This window comes from Podarcis raffonei, chromosome 9 (assembly GCF_027172205.1).
Source record: "Podarcis raffonei isolate rPodRaf1 chromosome 9, rPodRaf1.pri, whole genome shotgun sequence".
In the NCBI taxonomy this organism is placed as follows: domain Eukaryota; kingdom Metazoa; phylum Chordata; class Lepidosauria; order Squamata; family Lacertidae; genus Podarcis; species Podarcis raffonei.
The window spans coordinates 75865378-75883415 of NC_070610.1; the positions used below are offsets into that span (position 1 = coordinate 75865378).

General features: G+C 42.9%; 1 protein-coding gene across 2 annotated transcripts in view; it reads left to right on the plus strand.

Moving 5' to 3' along the window:
* ATRN (attractin) overlaps positions 1-18038 on the plus strand; it is a 166958-nt gene that overhangs the window by 48955 nt on the left and 99965 nt on the right. For both annotated transcript variants that reach the window (XM_053402098.1, XM_053402099.1), the window contains exons 4-7: positions 3692-3820; positions 6401-6606; positions 7321-7489; positions 15235-15325. In XM_053402098.1, the coding sequence (XP_053258073.1) occupies positions 3692-3820; positions 6401-6606; positions 7321-7489; positions 15235-15325 (595 nt within the window). The remainder of the gene's footprint in view (positions 1-3691; positions 3821-6400; positions 6607-7320; positions 7490-15234; positions 15326-18038) is intronic.

Consider the following 18038-nt stretch of genomic DNA (forward strand, 5'->3'; position numbering starts at 1 on the left):
GTACCCTTTTGCATTGTTTGAGAAGCACAAGGCTGAGAGCTCTTTATCTGAAGGACTGTCTGGTCCAAGGCTTGTTGAAAAGCGAAGAACCATTGGAAGGCACAGCGAGGTGCGCACCCACAGCCAGCACCTGGAGAGATGTATTTCCATTCAAATTATAGAAATTATTTCTACACATACAAATTATCACATACAAATATGTGTCCTCTTTCATTCCCTTTTGGGGTCGATTCATTCCGACTTTGTGGCAATGCTTAGGTGGCATGTTACCTCCGAGAGAAATACTTTTATTTTATTTTATTTATTAAATTTATATACTGCCCTTCATCTGACGAGCACATGCAACATGAAAACCCCCTCCCTTCCATATATGTGTGTGTTGAATTCTTGAGTGTTTTGCCTCCTGTAATTTGGAGCATTTTATATGTAGTTGAAACCTTTCCCTTCTCGAAAAGTACAAAAGGAAGATAGATGGTGTTTGAAAATATGTTTGATTTTGATCGCTTTGGCCTCTTCCTGATTTTTGAGAGAGACAGAGTTTAAATGGACAAGATAGATAACTGATCCCTGTTAGTTGCTCTTGCAAGTGCCCCCATAGGTCTTGCTCCCATCCATTTGATTTTAAATGTGCATGGTTGCATATTTGCCCATCTAAAGATGATGATGGGAGGGTTTTTTTAAATGCATGCCTTCATAATTAAAACCAGATGCATTATCCAGATTAAATGATTTGGATATTGACTCAGGTGAATGAGAGTTTCATTTTAGTGACTAAGGCTGCAGTCCTAACCCCACTTACCAGGAAGTGAGCCCCATTGAATCCAGTAGGACTTAACTCGGAGTAGTCACAGTTTGGCTTGTGCTGCAGGTTGTATAAATTGCGCTACTCAGTGATATTGATGGTATTTGTAAACTGTTCGACAGTCAGATGTTATGCTTTTGTCTCCATATATTACTGGTAAAAGAAGGGGGGGAGGTTTGTGTGCATACGTGAATAACAGCTGGTGCACAAACCACGCTGTGATAGCTAGCCACTGCTCTCCAACTGTGGAATTTATGACGCTTAAATGCAGACCTATATATATCCCCCGAGAATTTACAGCAGTACTGATAACTATAGTATACATTGCACCTGATGCGAACACCAAAGAGGCAATGGGTCTTCTGCATGATGCCATTAGCAGACAACAAGGCAAGTATCCCGAGGCTGCATTTCTTGTATGCGGGGATTTCAACCAGGCAGATCTGAAAGTGGTTCTACCTAAATTCTATCAACACATAAAGTGTGCAACCAGGGGAGAAAAGACTCTGGACAGGCTGTATACAAATGTTAAACAGGCCTATAAGGCCGAACCATTGGCACATCTAGGCCAATCTGATCATGTGTCCCTGCTCCTGACTCCTGAATATATTCCATTGAGGAAACGGACTCCAGCTATAAAGAGGGATATTACAATATGGCCAGCTGAAGCATCCCAACAACTACAAGACTGTTTTCATGACACCGATTGGGAGGTATTCGCCCAACAGGATATAGAGACTCATATTGAGCAAGTGTTGGACTATATCAGGTTCTGCACTGACAATGTAACACAGAGGCGCCGGATAAAGATCTACCCAAACAGGAAGCCCTGGATGACAAGGGAGGTCCAGGGGTTGCTAAAGGCAAGAAATACTGCTTTCAGAAGTGGAAATAAGTCGCTGTACAGCTTAGCTAGAGCGGATCTAAAGAGAGGTATCCGTGTAGCAAAGGAGGCGTATAGACAGCGGCTGGAGAATCATCTACAAAGTAACAACACCAGGCAGGTGTGGCAAGGTGTACAAGAATTAACAGGGTATAAATCCAAGGATTCCCTGGCAGACGAGGGAGGGGCATCCCTCGCAGAGGATTTGAATGCCTTTTTTGCCCGTTTTGAAGTAACATCTGCAGCAACACCTGCTGAGGCTTTACCACCACCACCACCACTCCCTGGGAAGGCTTTGCCATCATCACCACCATCACCATCATCAGTACAAAGGAATGTAGCAGTCTCTGTGGAAAAAGAAGAGATGAGGAAGGTGTTGAAGGGAATCAACCCAAGGAAGGCCACAGGGCCAGATGGGGTAGCTGGAAGGATATTGAGAGACTGTGCAGATCAACTAGCAGGAGTTTTCACTGGGATTTTAAATCGATCCCTAGCCCAGGCTATTGTTCCATCCTGCCTAAAGTCCTCTATTATCGTTCCAATAGCAAAAAAACCTAACCCGGAAGATCTGAATGACTTTCGTCCAGTAGCACTCACACCTATAATCATGAAGTGCTTTGAAAAGCTGGTACGAAATCATGTCATTGCCTGCCTACCAGAGGGACTGGACACATTCCAATTTGCTTATAAAACGAAAAGATCGACAGAGGACGCTGTGGCGATTGCCCTCCATGCCGTCCTTGCACATTTGGAGCAGCGGGGGGGTTATGCCAGACTGCTTTTTTTAGATTTCAGCTCGGCATTTAATACCATTCTACCACAGCGTCTGATGTCTAAACTGGAAGATCTGGGGCTTCCGTTATCACTTTGTGGGTGGATATTGGACTTTTTGTCAGACCGCTCCCAGAGGGTTCGGTTGGGCCCTTATACCTCTAAAATGCTTAAGACTAACATAGGAACACCACAGGGATGCGTACTCAGTCCGCTCCTTTATATTGCTGCTCACCCTAGTAATAGGGTTGTCAAATTTGCAGATGACACAACCGTGATTGGGCTCATCCCTGAAAGGGAGGGTGAAACGGACTATAGAGATGAGGTGGAGCGGCTGACAGAGTGGTGCAGAGCTAACAACTTGCTCATAAATACAAGGAAGACAAAGGAGCTTGTGGTGGACTTCAGGAGACAGAAGAGCAATATCCAGCCACTTTTGATTGATGGGGTCTGTGTGGAGAGGGTAACAACGTTTAGATTTTTGGGCATTGAATTACAAGAGGATCTGTCCTGGAGTGTCAACACAAGGGGGCTTGTGAAGAAGGCGCAGCAGAGACTGTACTTTTTGAGAATTCTAAGGAAAAACCATCTTCCGCAGAAACTGCTGCTTGCCTTCTATCACTGTGCCATTGAGAGCGTGCTCACTTATGGCTTATGTGTGTGGTACGGAAGCTGTACTACCCAGGACAGGATGGGGTTGTGCAGAGTTGTTAAGGCAGCAGAGAGCATTGTTGGCTGCCCACTCTCCACCTTAGAGCAGATTTATGCCACAAGGTGCCATAGGAAGGCACTGGACATAGTAAAAGATCCATCGCATCCTGGTCACTGTCTCTTCGAGCTCCTGCCGTCGGGACGGAGATACAGGACGATGAAGACAAGAACGAGCCGTCTTAAGAACAGCTTCTTCTCCAGAGCGATCTCAGCCCTGAATGGGAAGCCTGGACTTTGAAAGTCATCTAATCTTCCTTGCTGTACTATACTGTATTGTTTTAATTAGTGTTTTTATGGAGCAGTCAAGTAATTTCGTTGTCCCTGAGAGGGGGCAATGACAATAAAGATATTATTATTATTATTATTATTATTATTATTATTATTATTATTAGTTGGCCAACTTTTCTACTGATAGGACTGTGTGGGGTCTTCCATCTAGTCTTCGATGTTGCATCTTTGCCTATTCTAGCTCCTGAAACCCTCTCCTAATGCAGCTGCCTCTTATCTTGTCTCTCCCTGTACAGTGGCCTGATCGTTCCCGAGAGGGAGAGCAACGAGACGGTCCCAGAAGTTGTAGCCACCTCTGGTTATGCTCTCCTCCATTTCTTCAGCGATGCCGCATATAACTTGACAGGATTTAACATCACCTACAAGTAAGTTGCGGCTACGGGTATGCGAGGAGTGCCAGAATGAAAGGCTTTGAAGTACTGCTTTAAATTCACTTGTCAGTTTCTCCCTGCTTGCATTTACAGTTGGTTTTGAAGCAATATCTCCTTGTGGATTTAGCTTGCATCTTGAATCAGCACTTCATTTACCGTATTTTTCGCTCTGTAAGATGCACCAGACCACAAGGCGCACCTAGTTTTTGGAGGAGGAAAACAAGAAAAAAAATATTCTGAATCTCAGAAGCCAGAACAGCAAGAGGGATTGCTGCGCAGTGAAAGCAGCAATCCCTCTTGCTGTTCTGGATTCTGGGATAGCCGCACAGCCTGCATTCGCTCCATAAGACGCACACACATTTCCCCTTACTTTTTAGGAGGGAAAAGTGAGTCTTACAGAGCAAAAAATACGGTATTTGAAGAAAACACACCGATAACATGGTTTCTGCCCTGTTAGGTTTGGGCAGGTGATTATTTTGGACTTGCTTGGAGCATAAATAGCTAACCATACCTATGTTTTTATCCTGTGTGTCTGGTATATTGATAGCAGTTTCCTCCCCTATTCTACTGGCAAATGCAGAATGTATCATGCCCTGCTCTTAAAAAAAAAGGTTAATTTTATTACTTATACTTGGATCTTTCAAATTCCCAATTTGTGATCTCTAATTCTTTACACTGAACTGGGATCTAAAACACACCAATGGAACAAATGGCAATCTGGGATGTAGCAACAAACATTTCCAGAACTTGAAATTCTAGAAACTGTAGCACCATCTTGTGGCATCAGTTGGTATTTCACTGTACGAAACCTTGAAGAACAGAAGAAGCTGATTTATACCAGGTCAGATGATTTGCCAGTCGAGGCCAGTAGCATCTTCTCTAACTGGAGTGGCTTTCCAGGCTCTTGGCAGACTTCCCCTTACCCATTACTTGGAACCTGATGGTTCTTAACTGGATTTACTGGGGACTGAACCTTGGAAATTCTACGAATAAGGCATGTGCCCTGCAGTGAACTAAATGACCCTTTTGTAGTTCATTGTTTAAAAAAAATACCCCATGCATACCCCAGCTGCCCTGACTCAGCAGAGCTGAAGAAAGTGATTTGATGTACAAGTTGTTACTGATCCAGATCTCCTAGACTGGAGAACTTAAGCCAGCCTCCTAACAGATGAGACCCACATGATCTCACCATCATTTATTTGTATGCTGTCTTTCCATAATTAAAACCATGTTCAAGGTGGCTCACAACATGAACAGATTTCCATAACTACAGAAGTAGTCATAAACAATAAATAAAACACATCAAAAAGTGGCAAAAAAGAGACTAGTAAATTTAATGAGTAATGATCACTGGGGAACAATTTTTTCCCCATTTTCTGTTGCATGAGATTTTTCAAGTGTTCTTATATGTTCTTTCAATGCTGATGTCAAATCTGAAATCGATTTTCATGTACAGTGGTACCTTAGGTTACATACGCTTCAGGTTACAGACTCCACTAAACCAGAAATAGTGCTTCAGGTTAAGAATTTTGCTTCAGGATGAGAATAGAAATCGTGCTCCGGCGGCGCGGCGGCAGTGGGAGGCCCCATTAGCTAATAATAATAATAATAATAAATTTTATTTATATCCCGCCCTCCCCAGCCGAAGCCGGGCTCAGGGCGGCTAACAACAATAAAACAATACAAAAGTACAACACAAACAACACTCTAAAATCATTCATTATAAAGTGGTTCTTCAGGTTAAGAACAGTTTCAGGTTAAGAATGGACCTCCAGAACGAATTAAGTACTTAACCCGAGGTACCACTGTACATGCTATAGTTATCTTTCAATTTCCAACTTTTGCTGATATTTCGTATTTACACTGGGCATATGTGAACACTGACACATTGATCTACCCTAACCACATGGTAATTATTGTTTTGCAAACTTAATTTTTCTTTATTCTTACAGTTTTGTAACCTAAATATTTGTATTTTTCAGATCAGTCCATAGCTTCTTCAAGTAGACAAAAATGTGTAAACAAGCCTGATGCCTTTTGTTATGTATGTGGCTGCAGGTGTCAATGCAACAAAATTTTTGTTCCCCAGTGTAATCCACAATCATACCGTTATCTCTTTTGAATATTTCACCTTCCCTCACCTGGGCACAGCCATGTTACCTATTTTATAGCTCTGCAGCTGCTCCTTGTCGGGCTACTTTTTTCTAGGTTCTGCCTATCAAACCCTTACACTCAGATCATTAACTTCAAAGGCTGAAAACTTTCTGATTCTGTGCACTAAGTCTTCAGAAACATGTTTCGAAAGTCTGGAAGAGTTCTGTCCTTTCGCTGAGCATAATTTGGTTGATTAAAGGGCAAAATTGTATTGCATTCTTTTCTTTTTCTCCCCCCCCCCCAAATTACTATGACATACTGGGTTTCGATCCGGACGTTCCTCCCAAGGGAGGAGTAAAACTGCTAGCTACCTGATCATATTTGGCATGAGTCTTGGTTGTTTGCTGTTGCCAGTCTCCATTTCCCGGTGCTATGACAACCCATCTTTGATATGACCTTTTCCTGATTCTCTGCCTGCAGCTTTGATGTCTGCCCTCATAACTGCTCTGGCAGAGGGGAGTGCAGGGTCACCAACAGCAGCAAAGTGGTTGAATGTGAGTGTTCAGAACATTGGAAAGGAGAAGCCTGCGACATTCCATTCTGCCCAGACGACTGTGGCTCCCCAGAGAGAGGGCTGTGCAACGTGAATGGTACCCAAGGATGTGTTTGCAACTTGGGTTGGCAAGGTAGGTGGCAAATGCCCTTTTGTGATACAAGTATTAGAGTTTGAAATGCTTAGCAAGGATTTGAATGGTGCTGGCATTTTTTGTTTCCAGTTTGATGTGAGCTCCCGTTGCTCTGTCCCAGCTCCTGCCAACCTAGCAGTTCGAAAGCATACCAGTGCACATAAATAAATAGGTACCACTGTGGCAGGAAGGTAAACAGCATTTCGGTGCACTCTGGTTTCCGTCACGGTGTTCTGTTGCACCAGAAGCATTTTACTCGTGCTGGCCACATGACCCGGGAAGCTGTCTGTGGACAAACGCCGGCTCCCTTGGCCTGAAAGCGAGATGAGCACCACAACCCCATAGTCGCCTTTGACTGGACTTAACTGTCCAGGCATCCTTTACCTTTTTACCTTTACCTACATACTCGGATAGCCGCCAACACCTATCCCGTCAGCTATCTATTTGGATTCACTCATCCTGCTTCCCCAAGCTTCTTGGCAGCTCTTGTTCTGCTCCTAGGGTCGAAATTTCTATTATTTCTTCCATTCTTCTGCTGCTCCTATACTTCCTCCCCCTAGTCCCTTCTTATCCTTTTCTTTATTCAGGTCCTCTCTTCCTCCCCCTCCTTATTAGAGCTTATTACCTATAAATGTCTGTCAATATAAATGTAGTTCTTGAGTGCTGGAAAGTATGTAATACTGTTCTAGACACATATGGTTTTGCTTCTCCTAGGTACAGACTGCTCAGTACCTGTCCCAGCAAACCAGTCGTTCTGGACTCAGGAGGAATTCTACATCCCCAAACTTCCTAGAGCATCTCATAAAGCCGTAGTCCAAGATGATGTCATGTGGGTAGTTGGTGGTTACATGTTCAACCACACGGATGCTCAAATGGTTTTGGCGTGAGTACAAACAAAACTTCAAAACGTTTTAATGGGAAATGGTAGTGAGGGGTTTCACTGTGCTCTTGTGTGTTGACCTGTTCTAAATTTAGAGGGAACCAAGATGTTGGGATGAGTAACAGCCAACCGTTTGACTGCAGTACAGTGCTGGCCCTGCTCTCTTTCTGCTCTTCTGAAGTATAATAATAATAATAATAATAATAATAATAATAATAATTATTATTTATTATTTATACCCCGCCCATCTGGCTGAGTTTCCCCAGCCACTCTGGGCGGCTCCCAATCGAGTGTTAAAAACAATACAGCATTAAATATTAAAAACTTCCCTAAACAGGGCTGCCTTCAGATGTCTTTTAAAAATAGTATAGCTGCTTATTTCCTTGACATCTGATGGGAGGACGCTCCACAGGGTGGGCGCCACTACCGAGAAGGCCCTTTGTCTGGTTCCCTGTAATCTCACTTTTCGCAATGAGGGAACCGCCAGAAGGCCCTCGGCGCTGGACCTCAGTGTCCGGGCTGAATGATGGGGGCGGAGATGCTCCTTCAGGTATACAGGACTGAGGCCATTTAGGGCTTTAAAGGTCAGCACCAACACTTTGAATTGTGCTCGGTAACGTACTGGGACGTATCGCTAAGCTGTTTCTTGCCTTGTGCTCTCCCTTTCCTTAAAAGATGGTGGCACCTGGTGATCTCTCTGCAGTCTTGCACGTGGGCTCTGTGGCTGTGCAGAGCAAGGCTCGAAGCCTTCTACAGCTAGGTGGAAAGGTTTTTGTGGAAAGGGCAGATGCTCAGAGGGCCTGGCTCCTCCTTGCCGTCTCCCTCAGCAAAGCTCCTTCTTGGTGGCAGAAGATGATGTGTCATTAGGAACTTTCTTTATGGGCTCTCTCTGCAAAATGCAAAGCTAGGCTTTCTGCCCCCTGTCTACCTTATTCTCTGTCATTTCCTGTGTATTTCATAGAATCATAGAATCATAGAGTTGGAAGAGACCACAAGGGCCATCGAGTCCAACCCCCTGCCAAGCAGGAAACACCATCAGAGCACTCCTGACATATGGTTGTCAAGCCTCTGCTTAAAGACCTCCAAAGAAGGAGACTCCACCACACTCCTTGGCAGCAAATTCCACTGTCGAACAGCTCTCACTGTCAGGAAGTTCTTCCTAATGTTTAGGTGGAATCTTCTTTCCTGCAGTTTGGATCCATTGCTCCGTGTCCGCTTCTCTGGAGCAGCAGAAAACAACCTTTCTCCCTCCTCTATGTGACATCCTTTTATATATTTGAACATGGCTATCATATCACCCCTTAACCTCCTCTTCTCCAGGCTAAACATGCCCAGCTCCCTTAGCCGTTCCTCATAAGGCATCGTTTCCAGGCCTTTGACCATTTTGGTTGCCCTCCTCTGGACACGTTCCAGTTTGTCAGTGTCCTTCTTGAACTGTGGTGCCCAGAACTGGACACAGTAATCCAGGTGAGGTCTGACCAGAGCAGAATACAGTGGCACTATTACTTCCCTTGATCTAGATGCTATACTCCTATTGATGCAGCCCAGAATTGCATTGGCTTTTTTCAATGTGTGGCATTGAGTTTCTGTGGTGGCCATGATTACTGCCTCTTTTTTTGCTTCAGTGAAGGTGGACAGGTCCTCTTGTTTTCAGGTGGATGTTGTAGACAGGTCCTCTGGTTTTCAGGTTACCTTGTGTAAGGAGGTCACCTTGGCAGCAGATGCCACAGCCAGAGCTCCCAGAGCTTCATTGGCCAAGCAGCTCGGCTTTGTCCTCTCGCCCTTGCTATTATTTTTTTATAAAATATTTATTAAGGTTTTACAAAAAACAGAGGTTTACAGAATAAAAAGAAAGCAAAAAAAGGAAGAAATAAGGAAAAATACAAAAAATACAAAAATACATAGAAAAAAAGAAAAAAATACAAAATACAAAGAACAAATAGATAGAAAAAAATTAAAAACAAATCCATTTTTTGAAATCTTTAAGCTCGTTTGCTTCTTTCCTTGACCTCCTCACACCTCCCCTTTTTGTATTCCCATTTACATAATCAATTCAGCAAATCCTTACCCTCTTTCATTTATCTTTTTTTTTTATAATATTTTTATTAAACAATTTTTATACTCATACAAACAAAACATACATAAACGAACAGAAGACAAAAACAAAACAAAAAACAAGTACCATTTCATGTCCTAATTTCTTAAACCTTTCTTCTTCGACTTCCTCATGCCTCCCGTTTCTGTATTCCAAATTCTAATCAATTGTTCAGCAAATCTTCCCTTATTTTGCTATAAATTTAAGCTAATCGTCCTTATTCTCCTTGTCTTAACCATTACTAATAGTAACCATTTACTTTAGTCCAACATCATTCTAACTGTCATTAATTTTGTAATATTTCTTTAAATAGTCCTTAAACTTTTTCCATTCTTCTTCCGCCGCTTCTTTTCCCTGGTTTCGGATTCTGCTCGTCATTTCTGCCAAGCCCATATAGTCCATCACCTTCATCTGCCATTCTTCCAGTGTGGGTAAATCCTGTGTCTTCCAGTACTTTGCAATGAGTATTCTAGCTGCTGTTGTAGCATACATAAAAAAAGTTATATCTGTCTTTAACACCCCTTGGCCGACAATGCCCAAGAGAAAGGCCTCTGGTTTCTTAGGGAAGGTATATTTAAATACCTTTTTCAGTTCATTATAAATCATTTCCCAGAATGCCTTAATCTTCGGGCACGTCCACCAGAGGTGAAAAAATGTACCTTCCTTTTCCTTACATTTCCAACATTTATTGTCAGGCAAATGGTAGATCTTTGCAAGCTTGACTGGGGTTATGTACCACCTATAAATCATTTTCATAATATTTTCTCTTAAGGCATTACATGCCGTGAATTTCATCCCGGTGGTCCACAACTTTTCCCAGTCTGCGAACAAAATATTATAACCAATGTCCTGAGCCCATTTAATCATAGTTGATTTAACCATTTCATCTTGTGTATTCCATTTCAGCAGCAAGTTATACATTTTTGACAAATTCTTAGTACTGGATTCTAACAGTTCAGTCTCTAATTTTGTTTTTTCCACCTGGAAGCCAATTTTACTGTCCAATTTAAACACTTCATTTATTTGATGATAGTGCAGCCAATCTCTCACCTTCCCTTTTAATTTTTCAAAACTCTGCAATCTCAATTTGTCCCCTTCCTTTTCCAGAATTTCCCAATATCTTGGCCATTTCGACTCCATATTTAACTTTTTAACTGCCTTAGCTTCCATTGGCGACAACCACCTTGGAGTTTTATTTTCCAGCAAATCTTTATATCTGACCCAGACATTTAATAGTGCTTTTCTGACAATATGGTTTTTAAAACTTTTGTGCGCTTTAACCTTGTCATACCACAGATATGCATGCCACCCAAAAATATTGTTAAAACCTTCCAAATCCAAAATGTCTGTGTTTTCAAGAAGCAGCCAATCTTTTAGCCAGCAGAAAGCTGCCGCTTCATAGTACAATTTAAAGTCTGGCAGGGCAAACCCCCCTCTTTCCTTTGAATCCGTTAATATCTTAAATTTTATTCTGGGCTTCTTGCCCTGCCAGACAAATTTGGATATATCTTTCTGCCACTTCTTGAAACAATCCATTTTATCCATTATTTGTAATGCTTGAAACAAAAACAACATTCTTGGCAATACATTCATTTTTATAACTGCAATTCGGCCTAACAAGGAAAGCTTCAAGTTTGACCAAATCTCCAAATCTTTTTTCACTTCTGTCCAAGTTTTCTCATAATTGTCTTTAAATAAATTCACATTCTTAGCTGTCATATTCACACCCAGGTATTTCACTTTTTTAACCACAGTCAACCCCGTCTCATTCTGAAACCTTTCTTTTTCGGTCTGTGTTAAATTTTTCTCCAATACCTTAGTTTTTAACTTATTCAATTTAAATCCTGCCATTTGACCAAACTCTTGAATTATTTCCAAAACTCTTTTCGTACTAGCTTCTGGCTCTTGTAAAGTAAGTACTAGGTCATCTGCAAATGCTCTCAATTTGTATTGTTTAGCTCCGACCTGAACCCCTTTGACCAACTGGTCCTTCCTAATCATATTAAGCAAAACCTCCAGGACCGATATAAAAAGTAATGGGGAGATAGGGCACCCCTGACGTGTCCCTTTTTCAATCTTGAACTCTTCTGTTACCACATTATTTACAATTAATTTTGCTTTCTGTTCAGAGTATATTGCACCTATACCATTTTCAAACCCTTGGCCTACCCCCACCCCCCGGAGGTTCTTCAACATGAAACTCCAAGATATATTGTCAAAGGCTTTCTCGGCGTCCACAAATATCAAAACAGCCTTAGTATTTATATTCACTTCCAGCTTCTCCAAAATGTCAATTATGTTCCTTACATTATCCGACAAATGCCTTTTCGGGAGAAAGCCCGCTTGGTCCCCATGAATCTCCTCCATCAAAACTCTTTTCAGTCTCTTTGCTAAAACATCAGCAAAGATTTTGTAATCCACATTTAGTAACGAGATGGGTCGGTAGTTCTTAAGTTGGGTCTTTTCAGTCTCTGTCTTTGGTATAAGTGTAATGTAAGCCTCCCTCCACGTATCTGGTGCCCTTCTCCCCTCAATAATTTCATTGCAGACTTCCTTCAAGGGTTGTATAAGCCCTTCCTTCAAGACTTTGTAATATTTGGAAGTCAATCCATCCGGTCCAGGTGATTTGCCCAACGTCATGTTTTGAATGGCATCTTCTATTTCCTGTGCTGATATCTCCTGGTTCAAAATTGTCTTACTTTCCTGCGAAATCTTTTTCAGCCCATTTTTCTCGAGGAATTGTTGTATATCTGTTTCTTTCTGCGGCCCTTGTGTATACAGTTGTCTAAAGTAGCTCTGAAAACAGTTCCTAATTTCCACTGGGTTACATATGTTCTTTCCCTCCACTTCTAAGTTTGTTACCGTGTTGAGTTTTTGTCTCTTCTTTATTTGCCAAGCCAATAACTTGCCACATTTATCTGCAGATTCAAAAGTCTTTTGTCTCATTTGTTTAATTTTCCATTCTATTTCTTGATTCATCAGTTCCATATATTGTGTTTGGTACAATTTAATTTCTCTTAAAATCTCTTGCGATTTTGGCTTCAGTCTTAATTTCCTTTCCCCTTCTTTTATCTTTTCCAAAATTTTCTCTTTCCTCTCATTTTGCTTTCTTTTCTTTAATGTATTTTGTTGTATCAAAAACCCTCTCATCACGGCTTTACTTGCGTCCCACACTATTCTTTTTTCTACTTTAGTCCTTAAATTAATTTCAAAATAATCTTTCAGAGTTTTTTGGGCCTTTTTACAGATCTCCTCGTCTCTAAATAAGGTGTCATTCATTCTCCATCTGAAGGAACCAGTTGTTGTTTGCTTCATCACCATCTTTACTGCGTTATGGTCGGAGAGAGTTTTTGGGCAGATTTCCACTTTCTTTATATTCGACGCCATACTGCTAGTCACCCAAATTTGGTCGATCCGAGTCCATGTCATTTTGGCTTCAGAAAAGAAGGTTCCCTCTCTCTCTAATGGGTGTTTTGTTCTCCAAATGTCAATCAAGTCCATATTGTCAGTCATTTCAAAAAAAGTTTTTGGTAGTCTTCCATCTTTTGTAACTACCTGTCTTTGTGCTTTGTCCATATTTGTTGAAACTACTCCATTCATGTCCCCCATCATGATTAATTTATAATCCATATAGTCCATTAAAGTCTCATGCAACTTCTTAAAAAATTCTGCTTTCCCTTCATTTGGTGCATATATTCCCACTATCAAAAATTTTTCTCCTTGGAATTGAATTTCAATTGCCAAATATCTTCCTTGGTCATCTTTAAAGATTTGTTTCGGTTGCAGATTTTCCTTTGCATAGATCACCACTCCTCTCTTTTTTACTCTGTCTGAAGATATAAATTCTTGTCCCAGTCTCTTGTTTATTAATAATTTTCTGTGTGCTCTTGTCACATGAGTCTCTTGTAGGCAAATCAAGTCCAATTGATCTTTCTTTAGAGCATGAAATATATTTTTCCTTTTTCGGGGATTATTTAGACCGTTACAATTCCAGGTTAGAAGTTGCAAAGCCATGATGGGGTTACTTGCTTCCTCCTACAGCTCCCAGTTGTTGTTCGTCTTTTGTCGGTGGTCCTGTGTCCGTATCTAGTGATCCCTTGCTTGAAGGGTGTCCTTCTCCTGGATAGGTCTCTTTCTGTAGGTCTTCTTCGTGTTCTCCCAGGAACTTGTCTTTATCACTCACTGTTTTTATTCTTCTTTTCTTCCCCTTGTATTTAAAAGACAAGCCTTGGGGAAACTCCCACCTGAATAGTATGTAGTTCCTTTTCAGCAGTGTCACCAAATCCTTGTAAGGACCTCTTGCATCCAAAATACTTTTGGGAATATCTTTAAAGATCTCAATATAGAAATCTTCAATTCGAAGGGTTGTTTGGTAGTGCAGGTTCAATATTTTATCTCTCTCTTCCTTGGATCTTAAAGTTATCAGGCAATCTCTGGGTCTATTCTTCCTCTGCCTTATTCCCAACCTATCCTCTTTCATTTATCTTAACTCTCACCCTTGTTATTGATGGCTGAGTCCTTCCCCATGGACCCTTCCTAAGCAGTTAACAGGGGACTGCCTGGCACCTGTAACTGCTTGGGAAGGGACCATGGGAGAAGACTCAGTCATCAGTAACGAGGACTGAGACAAAGCTGAGACAAAGCTGTGCTCGAATGATGCAGCCATGGGAGTGTTGCTAGTTGCATAGATGTCTTCTGTGGTCCCAATTCTTCTCCCTGATAGGATGCCAGTTCCATGGGGGAGACTTGCATGGCCAGCCTTGCATGTAATCGTTGAGACGTTTTGGTGCAACCTTTGAAGCCTGGCACCTTCTTGCAGAAGAAGTGTCTCCCAAGCTACGGGTAAAGGGTGCCATGGCAGCCTCTTAATCATGTATATGCCTTTCACTGTCTCTCTGTATTGGCTGTACAGTGGTACCTCGGGTTACATCCGCTTCAGGTTACATCCGCTTCAGGTTACAGACTCCACTAACCCAGAAATAGTACCTCATGTTAAGAGGGGAAACTCCCACCTCTTAACTTGCTTCAGGATGAGAACAGAAATCGTGCTCCGGCAGTGCGGCAGCAGCAGGAGGCCCCATTAGCTAAAGTGGTTCTTCAGGTTAAGAACAGTTTCAGGTTAAGAACGGATCTCCAGAACGAATTAAGTACTTAACCCAAGGTACCACTGTACTTCATTAAACTAATACAGCTGAGGTCAAGAAAGGCAACCCAAATAGGTGGCAATTCACAGGATTGTGTCTGGAGCTGGCTTGTAGCCACCGCACTCCAGGGTAAAAAAGTTTCATGAAAAAGCTCCTTACTCATCTTAAGAGAGAATATTTGGAGATGGTGCTGAACAAAAATGAATATAAGCATTCCTCTTGTTTCTGCTGCTGCTTTCCTGTCTTGCTTGAATTCATTTTGAGGGTCTGTTTTCTCTATCAAAGAACCATAACAAATGCAGCCGCTTATATTGCCAGCAGAAGCACTGGAGTCAAATCGGTTTTTGTTTTATCCGTGTGCTAGTTTGATCATTAAACACCCCTTTTAGCATTTTTACTGTGTTTGCCCTATTCTTGTCCCATATGCATTATGAGAAATATAAATAGCAGCTTTGTGCTCGGAGCGCAAAAGGGATACATCCGTGTATTTTACCTTTTTCATTATGCAGGTATAATCTTCTTTCCGGAGAATGGCTGCCCCTGAACAGCAGCGTGAATGCAGTTGTGATCAGATACGGGCATTCCCTGGACATACACGAAGTAGGTGACTTTGCTGGAGTTATTGAGGCTGCGATTTGTGTTCACATTGTATTGTAATGGCCATTGGCTGCAAACAATAAAATCAATTGGACTTTTATTTGAACTATTGAGGCTGTGTTTCCAATCTGGTTTGAAATTCTGGGCCTGCTTTGGGTGAACTCTTCTCCCAGTAGAAACACGGAGGAGAAGCATTCAGTATTCCACGTCTGTTTTGGCAACCGCCCAAGTTGTACGTTCTCTTGATAGTGTTGGTGGGACATGACACAGATCAGCGAAGGGCTCATCTTTGGGCGTAGTCTGTTCTCTGGGGATCAAGTATGCTGAAGCAGCTCTTTTGTGACTCTTAAAAAACAGTGAAGGGATGCAGGTGGCGCTGTGGGTTAAACCACAGAGCCTAGGGCTTGCTGATCAGAAGGTCGGTGGTTCGAATCCCTGCGACGGGGTGAGCTCCTGTTGTTCGGTCCCTGCTCCTGCCAACCTAGCAGTTCAAAAGCACGTCAGAGTGCAAGTAGATAAATAGGTACCACTCTAGTGGGAAGGTAAACAGCGTTTCCATGCGCTGCTCTGGTTCGCCAGAAGCGGCTTAGTCATGCTGGCCACATGACCCGGAAGCTGTACGCCGGCTCCCTCGGCCAATAAAGCGAGATGAGCGCGGCAACCCCAGAGTCGGTCACGACTGGACCTAATGGTCAGGGGTCCCTTTACCTTTACCTTTAAGAAACAGCGAGATGAGAGCAGACTAAAGAGCTTTGATATAGTGTCTTTATTTAATGCATTTGCATCCCACCTTTCCTCCAACCAGATGATGCAGCTGCTCCTTCCTCTGTTCAGGTTAGGCTGAGGAGGAGAGGCTTGAGCAATGCCACGAAAGTGACTTCCTGCCAAAAGATAAGATGTGATAACTGCCACTAGAGTGGATGGTTCTAATAGGGTATTTTAAAAATCCACATGGAGGAGAGGCCTATGAACGGGCATTAGTTCTGTTGTCTACATTCAGCGCCCATGTTCAGAGGCGTTGCACCAGTGTGTAAGCTTTTCTGGGGAGCAACCGTGAGAGGAGGCTGTATCCTCTGAAGCAGGACACAAGGGCACCTGAATGGCGACCAAGGTGAGAAGCGGGATGCTGGACTAGATGCGCCTTTGGTCTGATGCAGAACCCCTTGCTCTTAAGTTCCTGTGGGTTTCGTGGTGAAGCAGTGATTTGAATCCAGGTATCTCCACAGAGCCTAGGACTTGCCGATCAGAAGGTTGGCGGTTCGAATCCCCGCGACGGGGTGAGCTCCCGTTGCTCGGTCCCTGCTCCTGCCAACCTAGCAGTTCGAAAGAACAACAAAGTGCAAGTAGATAAATAGGTACCACTCCGGCGGGAAAGTAAACGGCATTTTTGTGCGCTGCTCTGGTTTGCCAGAAGCGGCTTAGTCATGCTGGCCACATGACTCGGAAGCTGTACACCGGCTCCCTCGGCCAGTAAAGCGAGATGAGCACCGCAGCCCCAGATTCGGTCACGAATGGACCTAATGGTCAGGGCTCCCTTTACCTTTACTTTATCTCCACCCCAAATCCAGTGCTCTATCCATGAGATTCATGGATTAATTCCAGTACGAAATGGGATAAATGCAGTATATTCAGCAAAAGAAAGAAACGAGCCTCGAATTTAATTCTGCTTCAAGAAGTGCAATGGGAGCCAGTCATAGAATGGAAGAATTTCCTTAGGAGCCCAGTTTAAGACAGCTTGGCATGGAAGGCAATTCATGTGGCACACTATATAAAAATGGGGGTGATCCATCGGTGGAAGGATGATGCTGCAGTTACTGAGCTTGGACTGGAAATTGAGAGAAGGACTTAAACAAACAGTGATTATTAATCTTCACACTGTCCTTCCTCCTTAAGGATATCAGGGTGATGCACATTAAGCGTAAACAAAACTAAACGTGCCAAAAAATTGAGTATTCATCATACGATACTTAAAAGGCAACTAGAAACAAAATACGGCCAACTAGACTAAGCACCTTTGAAACTCCTGTGCAAATAAGGTTTTACCTCGTGCTGAAATGATTAGAATGCTTGCGCCAGCCGTGTGCTTGTAGGGAGGGCATTCTAAAGGGCTCTCTCTTCCTTGTTGATATACAACAAATCTCACCTGGCAGAGGTGCACAGAAGCTCATCTGAAGATCTTAGGATATGCGCAGCCCTTCAGGTATTGGAGGGTTTTAAAGACAAATTGCCTTGGAAGCGATCCGGCTGCCGTGTAAGTCCTTTAGAGTCAGTGTAATGTGCGTCCATCTGGCTGTGCCAATTAAAATTCTGGCAGCCACATCCTGTATGAATTGGAAGCTTCTGCGTTGTCTTGGAGGGCAACCCCATGTAGAACGCATTGCAGTGATCCAGTTGGGAGGTTACCAGACAACGGGTCACTGTGGCAAGACGATTGCTGTCCAGGAACAGCCACAGCTGGCAAAACAGCTGAAAGTAATGGGCAGCACTCTGTGCTACTAAGGCCTTCTGTGACAATGCTGGAGCCAGGAGTTGCCCCCAGACGGCATACCAGGGGGAGTGCAATCTCATATAGAACAGATTGTGCAGCTAATTCTTGGACACCGGAGCTACTTATCTGCCGTGCCTGCCTTGTCATAACTGAGCCTCAGTTTCTTGGCCAGCATCCAACCCATTTCTGAATCCAGGCACCAGTTCAGCACTCACACAGCCTCACCTA